Raw genomic sequence first — 19,674 nt, 5'->3', positions numbered from 1 at the left:
GGGCATGGTGTGGCAATTATTTGGAATTTTTCTATTTACGATCTCGTTTAACGAACGGCTTCTAGATTAAACGATAAACGCTGCGCTGCATTCGCTACGTACTTCACTGAACTGCAGTTCTGTTACAATGCCGAATTTCGCAGTAACCATTGCAGCATGTCGTTCTTTTGTTTTTTTTTTTTGCGGTGGCCGGACACAAATGCTTTGTGGGCACCCATGCTCCTTTCATCTTGATTGCTCGATTTTATGCCGCTTGGGTGAGTTCGGACAAATGTGGGAAAGCTTGAGAAGATTTTACTGGCTGTAAAACTCAGAACGAAACAAGGTTGAAGTCAAGTGCTCGGTGACGAATGCTTTTCTTGAGGAAAGGACATTTCTCCGAAAAGGATAGTGGTTTTACGAACGCGACACCAAATGGTCAAAGAGAAACGAAAACGCCAACTATAAGAAAACTGCAACCGCAAGCCAGCAAACGTCCAGTAGATGGGCGGCAAGTGCAAGCGGCCATTCTCTCTTTTTCTCATCTTGGTGTCTTATACTACTTCAACAAAAATGGGCTCAACAGGCCTGTGCAGTCTAAGAAAAAAAAAAAACAGTTTGCTCAGGGGAACCAAGATGTGTTGCTGCATGGCCCGCTTTCGTCGTGGGGAGAAATTCTAGTAGAACGCCTTGTGAGCGACTCCCACCACTAGCATCGCCGCAGGGCACGCCAAGGCAGCTAGAGTGCCCAATTTGCTGGGCAGCTGCAGATGGGGTCATGCCCCACAGGCAAAGTGCCCGCGTAAAGTGAAACCGCAAAACAGAACACGACCTTGTCAAAAAAGCAAATGGAAAGTTGAAAGCAAAGGAGAGGGAGACGCGGTGGCCCAAGTTACTTCAAAACCACTGCCGCAACAAAAAACAGAGAGAGAGAGAGAGAGAGAGAGAGAGGGTGTTTGGGAGGACACTGAAAACAGCTCTGCAGTTTTTTTGTTGCAGCTCTACAAAGAAGCGAAAGGAAACAAATCGTAGTACCATAGGAAAAACACGGAAGAAGGAAGATGCGCCCATAAGATGGTATAAATAAAAAAGAACAAGTATCAATAAACAAACAAAACAGAAACGAGCTATGGAAACTGCCATTAACAATACTAGAAGAAAGGAAACCGAGTTCTCCGATTTATTAAATACCGATAATATAAAGCCAGCAGTCAATGAAGCCGAAGCAAAGAATACAAGTAATTTCCTATGGCTGAAATTGATTGTAGAAAATAATCAGAAATACGGGGAGTGTGAGTGGACGAAAAAAACTTGTCACAGGTGGTAGTAGAACCCAAAATGGGTACCAGCGCCGTCTGGCCTGGCGGTCGGCTTTTTGCAGGGTTGATATGCTTCCTAGGAACCTGCGCCCTTCAGATCTTGTTGACACCCCCGTGAGCCCAAAATTGAGTCAATAAAGGAGGGGTAGGCCGCTCCTGTTGCGGCAATTGCCTTGTGGTGTACCAATGCCCCTATTAGGTGGGAACACCCTCGGATTAGGGACAGACACCCATTTCCAAGCGTCGTGTGTGCGTGTAGTTTCCAGGGTGCCGTTCATGCACTGAAGCGCCGAACACACCCACACGAGGAACGATAAACATGCCTATATGGCCTCGAAAGAATTGTTCGTATAAGCAAACAAGCTATTATTATTGTCCACAGGGGACCATGGTGGTCAATAAAGCTGACGTGGCAGCATAATGAACGTAGAGAAAAAAAAGCAATGCCTTCCCAAGCAATTCAATCGAAGAAGCCATATGTCAGGCTTATATGCCAGACACACTGCCATAAGCCATATGTCAGACACATTGCGCAGTCCTTTAAAGCTCAAGATAATTTTCTCATTAGGTGCCTCTTTTTCTTTTTTGAAGGTTTGTGGAATCGCTCATTCGTTTAATGAATATATCTCACATATGGTGCAAAAGGCTGAAAACCATCGTACGGGGGCATCTTTTATGTGTTATTATATTCTGTCTCTCGTTATGATAATGGTCAACGTCGATATAGCGACTTACCATACGTATCGAACGTAAATAGCCAGTGTAACGGAGAGACGAAGTTTTATTAACCAGCACATGATGCAACAAGAAATGGCGGCAGGGAAAGCTGAAGAAAATTTAACTTCTTTAAAAAATAAATTGCAATATTAATTATGACTGAGAGGTAAATTTGCGATAAGCATCCTATGTTTAACAAAGAAAATAATAAAATGGGCGTTCACAAAAAGACAATCTGCCGCCTAAGGGAACCGCATCCAATGCCTCCGCACGACCCATCTAAATCTACACTGCACGAGTTAAAGCAGCGGCCGTCGCTTCTGTACACACCTTTGTGTATTTGTGTATGTGCACTAAGCATAGCCCTCCACGTTGCAGACAAAGCGTGTTTTTGAATAAGCCGACGAATACCTTGCCCTCGGCATCGCCCCGCTCCCACTTCTCCCGACGCCAGGATGCCCCTCCAGGGCATCTCTGCTCAACTCTCCCCCGAAACCTCCGAACACCGGCCGCCGCTCCGGTCGGCAGGGCGCTGGCATCGCGACGGCGGCAGCGGTCGAGCGGTCCGCTCTTCGGCGCAGGCGGTGCATTCGTATCCCTTGTCAAGGCGTCGGCACGGGCGCGTCGGGAGACAACCGACACGGCTTGCGTGCCGCGTTCGTTCCACTCTTCACTCTCTCCGTTTGCGCGCGCCTATCGTCGAAGGAGTGATCGTTGCGCGTGCCGCGCGTGCGACTGGTTCCGAGAGGCCAACACGACGCTACCTTGTGCCGGTCGGTTGGCCCCGGAAGACAACGTGCCGGCCACGCGACTGCGGCCGTTTGGACGGCCGAGCGTGGGGCGGAGAGCGGCGTGACGCTGCCGCCGGGCGTCTGTGGTAGAAAGGGAAATCGACGCTGGTGTTGGTTGCGAACGTAGCATGATCATCGAATCATGGCAAGCCGTTGCGATCGCCGCCAGCGGTGCCTTCTCCTTCGGATAACGAAGGCTTCTCGGATTATCGCGTCCTCCCTTGTTGCACTCCTCCTCTGCGCTGCGATCGCCGCCGATGCAGGTGAGTCGCCCGATAACGCTTACGTGTCCGGTCGTGTGCAGCTTGTGCGCGGAATGGTTAACTGCTGAGTCTGTTGGCGAAGTGGTGCAGTGTGGTAATCACAATGAAATTAAGGGACAAACAACAAGATCCCCATGCTAGTGGTATGCTTACGATTCGAATAAATCCATTCACCGGCCGTTCAGTAAGGACACTCAAGGCACATTTCCGCCGCTGTCCTCGCTGGGACGCTCATATTAAAGTACAAGTACAACAACAATCTTGGTGGCGGCTCGATGTGTAGATAGAATAGAATCATTCGGACATGTGAAAAAATATCGTGCGGCACCTGGATTAGAGGAATATCCACATTTGCCTGAAGAGGCTGCGAGCGCCTGAGGCGCGCAGTAAAGTGCAGTGAATAAATTCCTGACGCATGCCATAGGGAATGCATCCTTTGCAGAAAGGTTGAAATCCAGGCCAGTTGGTAAATAGTTGAAAGAAAAAACCAATCACAAAACACTAAGGACAAGAAGAGAGATTCACACCATAACGACTGCCGTTGTGGTGTGAACCTCTCTTCTTGTCCTCAGTGTTTTGTGACTGGTTTTTTACTTCAACAATGAATCCTTGCTTGCTGAGTTTACAGCGTATGGGTGAGAAAGTGTGATCCAGATTGTGATCGCGCCTGTGAGCTATAAGGGAAGGAGAGGGTAAAATACGTATTTCATGACTGCACCACTGGATAACGAACAGGAATTTCAAAGGCCCTATAAATGTAACTTAAATAACGTTTCTGCGAAGAAGCGAAGAACGAAATGAGGAGCTTGTTCAAGCAATATTTCTTTTTTTTTAAAGAGAAGCTTACGTCATTTTCCATATACGCATTGAGGGAACGATGACCCTGTCAGTAAGTTCAGGCGCCAGGCACATCCGAACCTACCCTGATCAGGACAGCCTTTAAAATTTCGCGAACATTTTCTCGATGCTATCTACTTCTGCGGTGACATATCCATGCTACCGCGAATTTCAACATCAGTGATGATTAGAGACTCAATTTTCTTGTCTTTGAATCCAAGATAATCTCTGGGCATGTGCCGCTGGCTAAGTCCTGTATGCAGAGCAGTGAGTGACGGCGCCTTATTTAATAAGTCGGTGTATTAATCCTGGACGGCAAAGAGTACGGCTAACAGGAACTAGAGATCAAAAGCTACGAAAAAGAAAATAAAGTATGCATGCATAGCACACTCACAAGAGCGCCAAGGACTGCAGTTTCACACATATGCCCGCGCAACGCTGAACAACATGCATTATAGACGAAACACAAACATCTAAACATGACTACGAAGATGAGGGCGGTGAAAACAGGCCCGATGCACACGAACTCTGCTAAACATTTAGACATGTTTCGAAGGGTTCTCATCGCAACCAAGACAGCGGCAATCGTTGTGCTGTCATTGGTGGGGCTCACGAAGAACGGCATGGGGACGTGTGCCCTTGTGGACAGGATCTCACCACTTAAGACGGTCGCACGCCTCCTCGCGCAGCATCGGACACATATGCTGCGTGCACAAATCGGCTCCGGTCGTTGTCTGCGTGACAGTCCCGACTCGCAACCACGGGGCTCTGTTTGCATCCGATGCAGAGTCTGCTGCTTCCGATTGATGTCACCAGCATTTAATATGTTTGTTGCGTGAGACACGCAGCAGTCCTGTGGCTTGGTTTATAGTTATGTTCCAGTGTATCTGCGACATGATTGTCGCTAGTAAATCGATGTTTTGTTCCTATTGTTCTCTTCGCATATAGTACAAGTAACAGCGTCTGGTATTTGAGTACCAGCACAGTCGTTGCACGAAGCCTTTATCGGCTGCAATTACCCGAAAGTGCGTGCACTATATAAGCACATAAGTCAACAAATTCAAGTGCTTTATACAAGCCTTGTTAATTTTAATAAATATCGGCCTTCTATTGCTTTCGCCGCGCTTCAGGCGTAGGCAGCGAAAGATAGTAGGCATGTACAATGCACACTTTTCTGAATTGTTGGGCAACGCTGATCAACATAACAACATCAACATTTTCTTTCAAGGTGTCAGGTATTCATATTGTCATTGCTGTTCTTTCCCAAAGTATTGATAATAGGTGTCTGCTCCATGAGTGGGCCGATAATAACGACAATAATTTCTTTATTTGGCCAGGTCTATTTGATGTACTTTGAATATATCCACTAAACGCACTATTCCAGGCAGACGTAAAGACTACCAGACCACTAATTTGCGCGTCTGTTCTACACAAACGCCATTTGTATTATAATTCGGAGACGCTGAGAGCGACTCCTTGCGTCGGTGATGAACGCGTGGCCAGCGTGAAACCGGCGCGTGCCCGTGCGAGTAACAACTAGCTCGATCATGCCAAGTTCTCGCCGACATCGCGTGCGCGCTCTCTATGAAGCCAGAGGCGACTGCTGCGAAGCCGTTCATTCACAGCGCCGCGTCGCGAGATTTGTCTCTGTCAACGCGCGCGCGGAGCGCGCGACAGGCGGCTCTGGCCAACAACCGCAGCGGCGTTCCGCAAACAGTGCGGTTCTCACACTGCTACAAGAGAGGAAAGTCGGAGCCCGCTTGGCCTCTAGCGTTGACGAGATTCGGGGACGACGTCTTCCTTTTGTGCCTCGCCCGGCACCGCCAAAACCGCCGCGGCGGTAGAGGTCTAGTGTTTACCTCTGAGACGTTTTCACCCGCTCAACGATCCAGCCGCCCTCCGCACGGCCGCGCGCGCGCTCGCATCGATGTCGCCTGGAGGCCGCAAAGGGCGCAGCTGTCGAAGAATGAATCACAAAGGAGACTGCGGAGGGGGTGGTAGGGAAGGGGGGGAGAGGTGACAGGGAAGGCTGCCAGCAGCATCATCCGGCAGCGTCCGCCGCCACCGCTCCCCGGTCCCGACTCGGACTGCTGACTTTCCGTTGGTCGGTCGGTCTCTCCCTCCGGGTGGAACAACACCACCACGTCGAGAAAGAGGGGGGGTTCAAGGTTACAAAGCGTACAATGGTCCACGCACTCTCCAACAACGCCACTGTGTTGTGCGTCGTGCGAAGCGGGCAAAGATATCGTGTCTGCGCCTGCATCGGTGTGCATCTGTGTGCGTGAGCTTGTTGCTGCCGTGGTCGAATCCAATGGGTGGCTCGGGGTTGGCGCGTTTTCCACGCGGGTTTCCCTGTCGGGGCTTAAGCTGAGGTTATCCCTCGATGGGTGCGGTGGTGTCCGCTAGATTTCAGGAAATCCTAATCGTGTTCTGGGTGGATTAGTTTTCTTACTGCGTCCCGTCTGAATTTAGACGGCTTCCCTACACACGCATTTGGGGACCGTATTCACATTATTGCTCGTCGCAAGTTTCGACGGAAGTTCGCTAACAAACTACAACGTCGAGCTCTCGCTTCCTGTGGGCGTTGCCGAAATAATACATCGGTTAATTTCCACATCTTTATTATTGTGTTTCTATTGTGTGGCAACCTAATTTTAAACCGATTCTGTGAAATCATTGCTTTGCTGCAGGGACATCTCCCTTATGTATATACTCTCTGTTGTGGATAAGAATGGACTGAAGAAAGCTTTTATTGTAGCCCTTGTTTCACATTGTCTTACGGTATTATTTATCTGTCTACACTGGCTGTTTATGGGCACAGGCAAATGATACAACAAGACTGCTTGGCGGAAATTAGCATTCACTGAAAGTCAGGCCTTTATACATCAAGAGTTCCTACAAATAAATGGGTGTTTGCTAAATTAGCTGCCCGCGATTGAGTCACTTTCAACGCGGAAACAGGAAGCCTCTCTCAGTAAGATTCCAAACGCAGCGGCACAAGTGCTTCACTTTTGGCAAAGCTTTCTTACAAGGGTAAGGCTAATAAATGTTTCGTCTTACTCGGCGTAGTAAGTTGTAGCTTTGTCAAACGCACTCTTCAGACACATCAACTCGTCGGGGAAAGCTAGAATAAGAAGTTGAAAATTGCTGGGACCCAAGTTTTCAGGATGACAAGCAACCAACTAGAGAACTGCTTTGAATACAGGCAAATAGCTAGACAGCGTATAACGGCACAGACGATCTCGAAATGGAACTGGCAGAGGCACCACGAGAGTGACGTTAACGCACACGCAGAAATGTAATGCACGCACATTGTTCTAGAGCTGGCGATGCTTGAGCATGCTCCGGTTGGCCAGTTTTGTTGTTAGCTGCTACCATTTTTCTTTATGCCAAGCTTTTTGTTCGTCAGCCGAACGCTTGTCTGAATGCAGAAGTGTTCTGTGAGTGATGGGGCCAGACACAATTCTGTGAGCATTGTCTTGGGCCTTTCTACTGAATCGGTGCCGGACGCTAACAGCACGTGGTACCTCTTGCCACGAAACACGTGTTGTACGCCGGTCGCACTCTAACCACACATGCGCACGCGATTTCACGTTATACTCTGCCTAACAATTCCATAATAGTTCTCTGGTGCCAATTACTATTGTAGCCTTTATCTCGCGCACGCCACACGTGTTAAACCCAGAAACAAGGTATACTGCTAATGCATAGCTTGAAACAGTCACAATCAGCCACGTGGCATGTTTCGTTATACGTAATATTTAGTGTCCAGAAAAAGGAACATACCACATTCTCAGCATGCCACATATACCACACGTAATTTCCTACGTCTAAGGTTGCTCCCGCTTCCACAATTTCCTAAATGCGACATCTGTGTACTAAGCCTGTATACTTAAAAGGAAGAGGTCTGGACACCGACCAAAAATGGTTTAAAAGAGTTATTTACAAGATTTATTTAAAAGAGTTATTTAAGCCTGTATGTTTAGGGCGATCTAAGGAACGCGTTTGCTCGTAGCAAAGCGTCATGGCGGTTACGGTAATTGCCTAACTTCTGTTTTACCTTGTTGAGCAATACTTTTGAAAACAACTGGCGGACAATATATCGCAGTCCTGCTTATTCAATGAATAGTGCTAGAAGTGCACGTCAATTGCATGCGAGTGTTCATTAGCTAAAAAAATGTTCATTTTAGCTAACTAAGAAAGCATCGCTAATTTGCACTTTAAGGCAAATATTTCCCGTTGCACGGAACAAAGCCTGATCGAAGTCACGCCGACAGGGAAGAAATTTCTGGATTTGTACCATTTTTCGACGAATACGTACTCAATATATGCGAAAAGACGCATTGGTATTCCAGTCTGTTTCGTCTCGTAGCATACGATGATGTTACGAGGCGATCTACTTTGTGTAGCGGATTTGTACATTAATATTTCTGAACTTGTCCCAGGGTCAGGACCTGCGTTAGGCGCATATGAGTTCGCCGCTGCCCAACCTCATTTTTGCATCTACTGTATCGTAATGACTACGTCTAGGTGGTAATCAATTTCATCGTCTTCTTCGGGCAACAGATCACACACAATCGAAATGCGTGGTGCGCACAAACACTATTTATGTCAGTGTGTAGACCACAGTGAATAACTGAACATCATCAGCGCGTGTCTCCTAAGTAGTTATCTGAAAGCTGATATTTGTTGCAGAAGCAGTGTCCGCCTGCAAGCCTCTAGAGGAGCCAAGCAGCAGCATATTCCAATTGCAATTTAAAAGAAAGCTGTTTGAAAAAGAAAAATGCTGTATAGTATTTTTTTTTCTGAGCAACAGTGTCCTCGAACAAACGGTGGTTTCTACGTACATTATTACAATTTTTGCAGCCCCGTACATTCCCATAGTCTGGTCGTATGGTAGATGATCATTAAGATTGGCAATAGTATTCGGGCAAAACGCCAATAGCCCTTCTTTTCTACTGCATTGACGATCTCTTTGTTCCTTGTATTAGACTCACTGATCCTGTCAATGGGTTCAAGCGATAACGTCTAGTTTCTTTCGTATGTATCAAACAAAGCGGGCCGAATGGAAGGACAGTAAGCGTGGCTTCTACTGACAGCCCAAGCGACAGAAAACCAAGAAGACTTCGAATTCACGAAAAGTTCTGTAAGCCTGCCCCTCACATCGCGACGGCCCCCCTCTAGATTCTATAACGCTGCATTGTCCCGGCTGAACAGTATGTACCACAGCAGAGCGTGCGCGAAGACAAGAGCATATACTCGCAGCTGTCAGATTGACTTGTAGACGGTGCACTCTTTTTGCGAATCTGATCGAAACTTGTGCTTTCGGAGCTCCTAGCCTCCACGTGACCTGTTTTATATCTCGTGTGTACCCCTTTGGAGGCAGGTGACCGAAGCGCAGCTGCTTTTGTTGTAGAGAAAAATAAAGTTCGCTTTCCTCGAACCGAAGCAGTTGCGACCAATTGCGAGTTGCGTTGCATGCGTCCCCGTAACAATGCCACCGCAACTTCACTCTGCGGCCAATCGAAAAGCCTTGACGGCCGAGCGTATTGAGCGACGTTTTTTCGGTTCGCCGGTCAGTGACCTGCAAGAGTTGGCCGTGCGGGCATTATTTTTGTCCTACATTTCACCAGCTCTAAAGTGTACCGCAGCTGGCGTTCTTTCGGACACCTATGTTTATCATTTGTTCGAATCTTTATACGTGTTCAGACGTGGCTGTGTCGCAGAATATAACACACTACAAAGGCAAAAATCATTGACGTCAGAAATCAGAGGGGAAATCAACCATTTCATAGAACAGTCGAACAGATATAGAAACCATCCTATTTCTTATACGTTTCTTATACGGAAGCTGGGTGGACAGCCTCATCATAACGCATGAATCGTTACAGACTAATCTTCCCGGTCCCTTCGTGGATGTACGTATACATGCACGTTTATGCAAAGTAACTTAGCGTTATATCTCGTTATATCTCGTATACTGTACGCGCCAAATAGAAAGCATATTTATGAGGCGCCATGTTGGAGGTAGGCCGCCGAATGCTGTAATAAGTTTAGGTTATGAATAATGCCAAAGCCGACGCCGTCGTTAGTTACCACGCAAGACGAACAATAGCTATTCAGAAGTTCGAGTTTAGTCTCAAGCATCGATACAGAATCAATAGAAGCCAAGGAAAGCATCGCAGAATGAAACTCATTTTGCAGACCACAACTCGCTAAGCAAAGCAATGATGCGTTCGTACAAAGCATTTCTCCGGTGGGAATGCGTTGCTTCCAGTTTTGAACCATCTACTTTGCGCTTTGTCTTGCCATTTCTCAATTTATTTTTCAACATTTCCCTCTCCTAGTTTTGTTCAGTGTGCTACGCTTCGTTATGCTAAAACAAAGAATGATACTGGTTGTCATTGAATAGATACAAGCAAGCATGGTAGATCACTTAAAAGTTTAACGTTATTTCTTCACAAAGGTCATTATAGCTAATTGCACAACATCTTGTAACGTTATAGGAACTATTTCGAGTACCTACCAACGTGATTCCGCAAGCCTCATACTTTATTGACCTTATGTGAGACTCGGCTCTTCAATACAACTCTTTAGAATATAAGTTTCTGATGACACGTGAAGCCCTAAGAAAATTCAACAGCGCCATCATATGGTTGTTGCAACAAAATTGGCTCTTATTGCAAGTGTGGCAACTCCACTAGCCAGTGATGCCCTTGAGTGCCTCGTGGAAAAAAAAAAAAGAATCAAACACTATATCAGCCACGACTATAGAGAATACGTCTCCCATTCATGGTAATAGTAGTTCGCTGAAATTTAGCCAGAAGCTATCGTCATACATTGCTCTTTCATTTGAAGGATTCATCTTATCATTTACGGGTTGATGAATGTGACTAAGTCAAGTTTGAGCATACGGTTAAAATACGAAGTCGCGAGGTTACCCTTCGAAGGAAGACCTTGCTCAGTGCTCATCGTGAATTTGCCAAAGATTCCACTAATTGCCATTTTCAGGGTTTACCTTCCTTTTCATGAATGTACCTTCTGCAAAGGCAATATTGTGTGACCTGCATCTTCCGTATACCAGCGGAATACTTTCAATTACGAAAATAAGGTGCGCTTCTTTCACGCGAAAATAAATGTTAATTCATGTATAAAGCATCTAAATTGAATCTCAAATGAGCATTAGCTCTTTTTTTTAAATTTGGTTGAAATTCTGTTGAGTCGCGTCTCCAGCACACAAAGTTCCGTCACCTCCCTCCCCCTCCGCTTCTCCCTTCCCCATATTCCTCCTCTCACAGCTTTAATACCTTTTTTAACACATTCACTTAATTCCTTTACACCGACCTCAGCACACGTCTCCTGGCAGTATTTGAGGGCCAACGGCCACCAACGGAACCAAGGGTATATTCATACGCACGATGCCTGAGGAAATACACGCGATGGAGGCCGACACGATTGCGCACACACACATCATCAAATTGTTTTTCTTATTTTTTATCTTTCTGCGAGATTTTCGCGAGCAGCGGGTCTTTATTACCAGCCGCCTGGGACCACCTATAGCGGCGCTGGCCAAGCGTTATTAACTTGTAGCATTCAGCCACCGCTCCGCGGTAGCGCCAAGCCTGCCGCATAGCGCTTTCGGCTGCTTCTATGCACATTGCTCAGGCATTTAGTTGTCGTCATTGCGCTGTGCGACGTTCGTGCCTTCCGTATAGGTGAGTCGCTTTCTGTCAGAAGAAACTCGGAAGAGTTTCGGCTCTGGCTCCTCTAATATGTCGCCATTTCATTTTGTATAAACGTCTCTCCATCTCTCTCTCTCTCTCTCTCTCTCCTCGCTCATTTCCCCCTTATTGCTCGTCACTTGCCATATAAATGCTCTGGGGCTTTCTCCCCTTTCACCCTTATGGCCCTCCCTTTGCGGTTCAATCCTCGACAACATTTACTCATTTCTCTCTCTCTTTTTTTTATTTCTTCCTTTCTTTCTCTCTTTACTTCTCTGGCGTCTTCTATCGCGACTGCAAGAGACCGCTGCCTCGGTAAATATTCAGTGAGGACGTTATACACTTGCCTTCTTTCCACTTCATTATATTTATTGACTGTTTCTTTTATATTCTATTCTTTCACCGTCGCTCCCTAAATGAGCCGACGTTTGCCCATTTCGTATATTCCTTTCGTTTCAATTGCCCCGCGTTCGTCTGCCGCCTTCGCATTTAAACATTTGCTGCTCTTGGCTTCATTATAGGATAAGCTATCCCGGGCGCAGCCACCCGGTCCTAGAATAACGGAAGGATTAAAGAACGATTGCGGTTACAGCGTTCTCCGAGGCAAGTCCGAAATTAAAAGCGCGCCCCGCCGAACAAGATGTCGTGCAGAGCCAAACGACATTCCATTCTGCGTCCGGAAAAACGGGCATGCGAGCCATTATAGCGTTGTTTGAGCTGGAACGTTAATCTGTGTCCCGCTCGCTACAAAAAATTTCAGCGTTTCACTCTTCGGGGAAATTTTCTATTTGAAAGACAAACTAGTCTTTTCTTTCCTTCTTTTTTTTTCTAAGATATTAAGGGCAAGTACATGTTCATAAGTAACTGTGAAAACCTGAGGACAACATCAATTTTACGTTCCAGAGCATTTTGTAATAAGTATTCTTTTTCACGTCGTGCACGCGCACGAAAATGCTTGTGAAGCAAATTGTGATTAAACGCGCTGTGCACGTAGCACAATCATTGTTTGCGTGGTGAGATCAACTGACAAACTGAGAGTCAGCCTATGCGATCTGTGGCTGCGACCGCTTAGCCATTCTACACGCTTTATCTGGTTCTACTCAGACGTCCTACACTCTTAGCACGGTAACGTTTATTAGAGGGGTATATTCTCACAGATTTGTGCACCTTTAACTTACAAGTTACACATCAACCTTTACAAATTTAACTTCTATTAAAGGTAAGAAAGCGTGCACCTCAACTAGAGGTTACAACACTTTAACCTCTAGTATAGGCATACAGTTTTGAGTGCCTTTGCCTAAATATAAAGGTTACATTTACAATATACCGGTTGAACGATTAAAATGTTTACACAAAGCGGCTTGCAGGAGGTCCCAGATGGACACCGTGCTGCGCATGCTCCGTATATAGAGCCGGTGTCGCCTAGCAACGGGGACGCGGCTCTGCTTTCTTTCGGGCTTCTTTCTGCGGTATGCTTCATAAAAGCCCGTTGCTCTGCGCATGCTCCGCCCAGGCAGTTGTCGCCTAGCAACAGAGGCGCGTCTCTTCCTTCTTTCGCGCTTCTTTCTGCTTGCGCTTCTTCTTTCTTGCGCGCTTCTTTCCGGGGCCGGATTAAGCAGACTACAACCGTGCGCGGAGAAATGTGAGCCTTCGCGGAGGAAGCCCCTCGGCCAGTCCTTTCCGGACGCTGCCTTTACAAACGCTTGCGCTTCGAAATAGTTCACGTGTCCACCTCGTGCGGTTTTCGGGACAAAGGGTGTCCCTGTGTCTCTCTCAACCTAAGTGAAAAAAGAAAAGAAACATTGCGTTTTGCAGGCAACCTAGACCTTACGCATACCGCAACATCTCTTGTTTGACCTAAAAAATATTAAGACAAAATGCAGCATACTACCCCAAAAAGTACAACAAAAGTGAGCGCGGGAGCTAGAGAAATTTCTTTACTTTCGAATAGTATATTGTAAGTGACACACTCATATTCTTTTGGGCTACAGTTCTGTAGCTGCTAATCAATAAATGAGGCAAATTTTCGCTTTGCCAACTACAAGTGTTCAGACCTGTGGCTCACGCTGTTGCGGTTTTTATCCTCCTGCACATGCGTTTGTTTACTCGGTGGGTTGTTCCTAAGGTATCATTTAGCATGCGAAAATGAAAAAAATGCTGAATGATACCCTTGGTACAATCCACACAGTAAACGTAAATGCATGCGCAGGAGAAAAACAGCAACAGCACGGGTAAAGGGCCTGAACACTTGCCGTTGTTCGTAAGCAAAGCAAAAAATTTGCTGCATTTATTGCTAAACAGCTACACAATTATATCCAAAAACAGTATGCGTCTGTCACTTACTACACTGTAAGCAAAAATTAGCCGAGATGGGAGTTTTATCGGCTTATCAGCCCCAATACCTCCCATGCCCCAAGCATTTACTCCGTCATAGCGGAGTGAAGACGGCACATGTCTTCATTATACTCCGATAGGTTAGGAACGGAGTATAAAAACGACATGACACGATTATACTCCGCACGGAGTTTCAGGTCACGTGGTTGGAAACTCCCCACGGAGTTAATAGCGACGTGCGTGCGTGTGTGTCAGCGCGCGTCCGTGTGAACCTTGTGAAGCTCCAGTGCCTTCGTTGGTTATTTCATGTGATCATTTGCCGAGAGAACGTATCATCAGTGCACCGACTAGCTGCAACGACCGTTTAGTGTTTTGTGTGAACGTGTCAAGGTTATTTGCACTCGCTGCTCAAACGCGCTGGTCGTCTTCCCTGGGTTGTACGCTTGAAAATCCGCGATAATATTTTCGGTGTCCGAGAAAACGCCAATGCGACAAGATGTCGTACGCCTGTGCAAGGCACGTTAGGCTGTGTACAGCCGCTCAGTCTACGAGATCGCGCTGTTTGTACATTGAACGCAAAACAAGTCGTCGTATACAACTGTCGGTAGCAGTTCACAAACTTGAGCAAATTGCAGCAGAAAGTGCGACTTCTTCGTCACAGCGACGTTTACTAATCGAAACAGACGACGAAATGTATCACCCTGCCTCCTCGTTGCGTCGTCTGCAGCTGTCGCTGCCGCTTCCCTGGCAATCCTATTGCAAAACCCAGTACCCAGTGTCCAATACAACGCCGGATTATGGGCCCGTGTCGCGCGGTGCATGCTGGGGCGCTAGTCAGGCACGGCGTACTGGTGCGAAAAAGAGCTCTAGCGCGTTAAATACGCGGTGCCCGGAAACGTATATATATTTTTATATTATAGAAAGCAATAAAGAACGTACTAGTGAAAAGAAAAAAAAAAAGATCGGATTAGGAATCGATCGATCGACCTTCAGACCCCAAGCGCGGTGCTTTACCACTACGCCATAACAGCAGGTGTTGCCCGATGGATAATTTACCATATTTTAATTTGGCAGAGAAAAGTCTCGTACAGATAGTAAATGTGTTTTTGCCCAGCAACTAAAACTCACGCCTGTACCAGAGAACTAAAGTTGCTGTTCTTATTGAGTAGTATGCTTGCAAGTGTCACGACATCGATTTGCACTTGCGATAGGTACTTTAACTACGAAAAAAAAGTCCTAAATTAACCGCCGACCCGGGAAGCTGTATGGGCTGTTACTACTGATTTCGATAGCCGTTTCTTGTTCTTCAGGCATGGGATATGCAACGTTTTCTAAGTTCAGTGATGCGATTCAATTGACACGTCCGTTTAGTCATATATCTTCGTCAGAGAAGCGCAGGCTAGTGCTGGCAGCCTTCGGCGACAGCACGTATACTTAATTGTGTTTATGACGCGTCACATCGGCGCGCATCGCTTCTTGTACTGGCACCGTAGACACGAAAGAAAAAAAAAAGTTTATTTAAGAACACCAATGCGAAAGTTGAAATATGGAGTGATTTATCCTTGTTTAGACTTGTTGATTCCTGAGCCCAGACGCGCCGATAGCGTGCAGACGGACTCGGCGGATACGCCTGAGCTTCCGTGGGGACCACTCCGTGGTGGGGAGCGATCTCGGCGCGGGTAGCTGGCGAAAGCTAAAATGTGTGTATTTGAGCCCCAGAACCTTCTTTTAGTACGATAGGGAAAGTGGAAGCGCGCGAATCGCCTCAACTTCGTTGTCGGTGCGATAATATCAATCAGCGGTAGGCTTCGAACTCGGGGTCCGTTCGAGTGCGTCTGAACAACTGGATTTCATGTCCACTCCACAACACTGCTACAAATCCCAGTCATATGTTACGCGCAAACTACTAAAAAACGCGGCGCCCTCTGCGTCTGCGTGATTTCGTTCAAGAATTTAGCTATCCGCCCAGTCAAAAGGGAAAATGCAAGAAAAACGAGAGTGATCTTCACTGTCAAATGTGCATGTATAAACAGGGCAACTTACGAACCTTTGCACCAAGCTGCGACACGAAATAGAGTGTTATGACCCCAAGATATAACGTTATTTAGGACAAGAGACTAGTATCAAGCGATGAAATTGTATAAAGCATTTAATATTCAGCAGCAATCGTCCTCGCGCACTGGAACCAGCGCGGCACAAACACACCCTGCGCAGTTTCCAGTGCGAACCAGCGAACTGCAGCGAGAACCAGCGCCTGTACAGCACAAACCAGTGCGCCCGAGAGTCATGGCAGTGGAACCAGCGTCTCGTCCAGTGGGACCCAGCGTTCTCACGTGTCCCAGTCAGTCCCAGCGAGCGCCAGCGTCCCCATGTGCGATCCAGTGTCAGAAAACGTGCTGGTTTCACACCGGAAGGCACTGGAAGCAACAGACTTGAGCGGCGGCGCTCTCCGTCGCGTTCGGGAAACACCTGCTTTGCGCGCGATCCACCGTGCAACGCGTCGGAGTGGTTTCCGCGGCGATTCGTGTGGTATACGAACAAGCCCCTGCAAACACGACCAGAATACTTCGCAGCCAAGAAGCTGCAAACAAACGTCTATGCTCAGCACTCCTTCGTTTTACACAAAACGATCTTACTAAACGCGAGTGTCGATGTTATGTCGACGCGATGTTATCAACGCGAGTGTCGCCGCAGCGGAGTGCCGTCTATTTAGGCTCCCCTTGCAGCCGCTGATATCGCTGGGAGCCACTAGGCTTAGAACCTATATTCGTCAGGACAATAAACGTCTCTACAATTTTGTCGTGTCTGATGAAAATGCCGCTGGCTGTCCTGACATGGTTGGCAGCGATGAGCAAACACACGCGCAAGCCACGCAAACCACCGCGACTCACGATCGCTGTGCTGCCCGCCTATATACGAGTCGACTTGTATCGCGGATCTCGAGTTGTGACTAAATTAATTAACGTCGTGCCTCAGGGACGGGAGGGCCACATTTAAAACGCCAGGCCCTTTGGAGCTGGCTACTTATATAGGTCGAGGTGGTCTTCAAGCACAGTTGCCGAACCAATGAACCAAGAAGAATTGCCGTCAGCCGACATTGTCTGGCCATGACATAAATAAACTGCCAACATATAATCACGCATAATCACGTAACTGTAACCAGAGATGAGGAATAGTGTAACCTAGTGTCTCATGTTACCAAAGTTATTTGTGCTATGCTGAATGAAATCTCTATAAGCTTACGCCAAGACAAACTGCCCTAATCTAACTAAACATAGAAAATTAAGGCTAAGCTTTAATAACATCAGCTTTACACGTGTGACAGGTGGGCCATTACGTATTGATTCACCCTAGCTTATGGAACATGCTAACCTACCGAAACTCCTTCAAAGTGTAAGCTGCTATACCATATCTAATACCTGTCACACTGGACATTTTAATGTCATTAGATGCAAATTACATTCAGTGCAATAAATGCCATTCGACCTGTGGTGGTGGTACACAACAAAAATTGATGTAATTCGGTCATGATATCAATGGCAATCATTGCAAAAAAAATTGGTGAGAGAACAAGAGCAAGGTATATGTAGAATGTCTATGTAGAAAGTCAACTTATTTTAACATAAATATGGCGTGTCACTTCACCAGAATAACACGCATATAAAACTTCCAATTCCAGAATTTCTAGCCACTACAAGCAAAAACAAGGCTTGACCAGCTTAGTAGCCATAGCCAATAAATTGAAGACAAACAATACGGCTGACATGGCAGTGCTGGACGACGCTCGGTTGCAGTAGCCGAAGCAGTTAGTTGTTGTGTGCTTTGCATTGTAAACAAAGCAATCGGAGGAAGAGGCGAGACTGTCAAATAGATGCATACAGGCGCTCGACTGCTTGCAGTATGACTGACCAGTAAAGGGACAGCCGCCAGACGCCACTGAGGTGGAGAGTAAAATACATTTTGTGAAAGCCTGCCGTACAGCTTTCCTCTAGTCAAAATAGCAGATGCCTTAAATAACACAAAATTAATTACCTCTTTCTGAAATTATAAATGCTCAATGTCATTTTAGTCATTCGCCACGAGTGCAAAGCCGACTGATTTTTTTCAGATTCATTTGATTGCAGAAGTAATTCGATTCTAATGGCATTAAATATTGCTGCGTAACAACCGAATAATGTCATTCAATGCTAATGCCATTCGATTCGAATGACATTAAAATGTCCAGTGTGACAGGAGTATAACACAACCACTTGTGAGCCACTGGCGATGTTACCACTATCCATTCATCTTTAGAATGCTGATTAATTATGTTTCAGAATGATTGCATTAAATATGCTAGTGCTATTCCCAAGCCTGTGTGAATCAGTCACTTGTGAAGAAACTTTCCATTTTTCTGTGAAGTATGGGTTAGGTTGCTGCATCAGCTCAGATAGGGTACCAGAAATTGTTTCTACCCGTCAAATGACGAAACACAAGTCTACAGTTACCTTCATTGCCTTTACATTGCACTTATTGCGCAAAGTATAAATGGTATTGCAGCTTTCGAAAAACTGATTCAAAATCAGCTATTTATTTTGCATCCGTATTTTGCTCATGGTGCACATCTTTCTACAGAAATTGCTATATCAATGTCAGCAGTAGTAGCAAAACTAAGGTAGATCATTCTTGTCGCAGATTTTTAGAAAACATTTGAATATGAAGTGTATTGCAACCAATCAGTGCAGGCTGAAATTATTTATTTGCTTCATGACTTACAAACAACAGGCGATGGAGGAATCAGATTTTGTGTATTCATATAAATACTTTGTACGTACAAAGTAACTATGCACGGCACAACATATAATACTCCTGAATTCATGTCGAAAGATTGTAACGCATACTGTTGAGTAATATCTCGTGTGTCTTTTTAACTCTAGAAGTCAACAATGCACCTATGACTTTTTTGTAGTTGGAACAAATGATATGAAGAAATCATATATACTAATTCAGATGAGTAGACAATTACATTTGCCTTTAACATAGTGCACAGCCCTCAGCACTGAGAACATGCTAGAGATATTGACACATCATAGCAAGATTCACATACTGTAACAAGTTTAGATATTTTGCTTTACAGCTCGATGTCCAGAGCTGGATTGCTGTCATCTTGTAAAATTACCACTCACGCCAATTTTCAAGGAATAAAAAGCCGGGTTATTTCAGCCCCATTGCAGATATTTATTTTTTTTATTATCAAGCAAGAACGTCTATAAAAGGCCACTCATTGAACAAGGCAAACAAAACACAAAATTCCACAATCACAACGCAAGGTCATGCAAACGCCTCGTGGGTTCTATCGCAGATGCAGGTAAATCACAAAGATAACCAGGAAACACTACGTAATCGCGTTTATTCGCTGGAACGCACTGCAGCCACTTGGCTGCAAAAACATCGTACACCACCGCACATTTCTAGTACACACCACGTAGGACACATGTACGCTGCAGAGATATGTGTTTTTTTTCTGAGGAATGTTCGTGAATCGCACGATAAACACAGAAGGCACGAGCGACAAGCGCGCAACCCGCGCACATTGAACACACCGGCACGAAAGCAAATGCGGACGACACCGGTGTAACCTGCGCTACACGAGTGATGAACCCTGGTAGATTTGATGCTTTCCGACTGAAACAGCTACAACACGCACGGAAACATCGCACGCTGCACAAGCGTA

General features: G+C 46.1%; 1 protein-coding gene across 1 annotated transcript in view; it reads left to right on the top strand.

Annotated features, from left to right (window-relative positions):
* The first annotated feature begins 2,633 nt into the window (after positions 1–2,633).
* The window catches only part of LOC142583195 (roundabout homolog 1-like), a 187,070-nt gene continuing 170,029 nt past the window's right edge, over positions 2,634–19,674 (top strand). The window contains exon 1 of the mRNA XM_075693552.1: positions 2,634–3,069. Coding sequence (XP_075549667.1) covers positions 2,949–3,069 — 121 coding nt within the window. The 5' untranslated portion in view covers positions 2,634–2,948. The remainder of the gene's footprint in view (positions 3,070–19,674) is intronic.

The sequence above is a fragment of the Dermacentor variabilis genome, chromosome 5, assembly GCF_050947875.1.
Source record: "Dermacentor variabilis isolate Ectoservices chromosome 5, ASM5094787v1, whole genome shotgun sequence".
NCBI lineage: Eukaryota > Metazoa > Arthropoda > Arachnida > Ixodida > Ixodidae > Dermacentor > Dermacentor variabilis.
The sequence above is the reverse complement of the archived record's forward strand: the minus strand, read 5'-3'. Positions and strand labels throughout refer to the sequence as shown.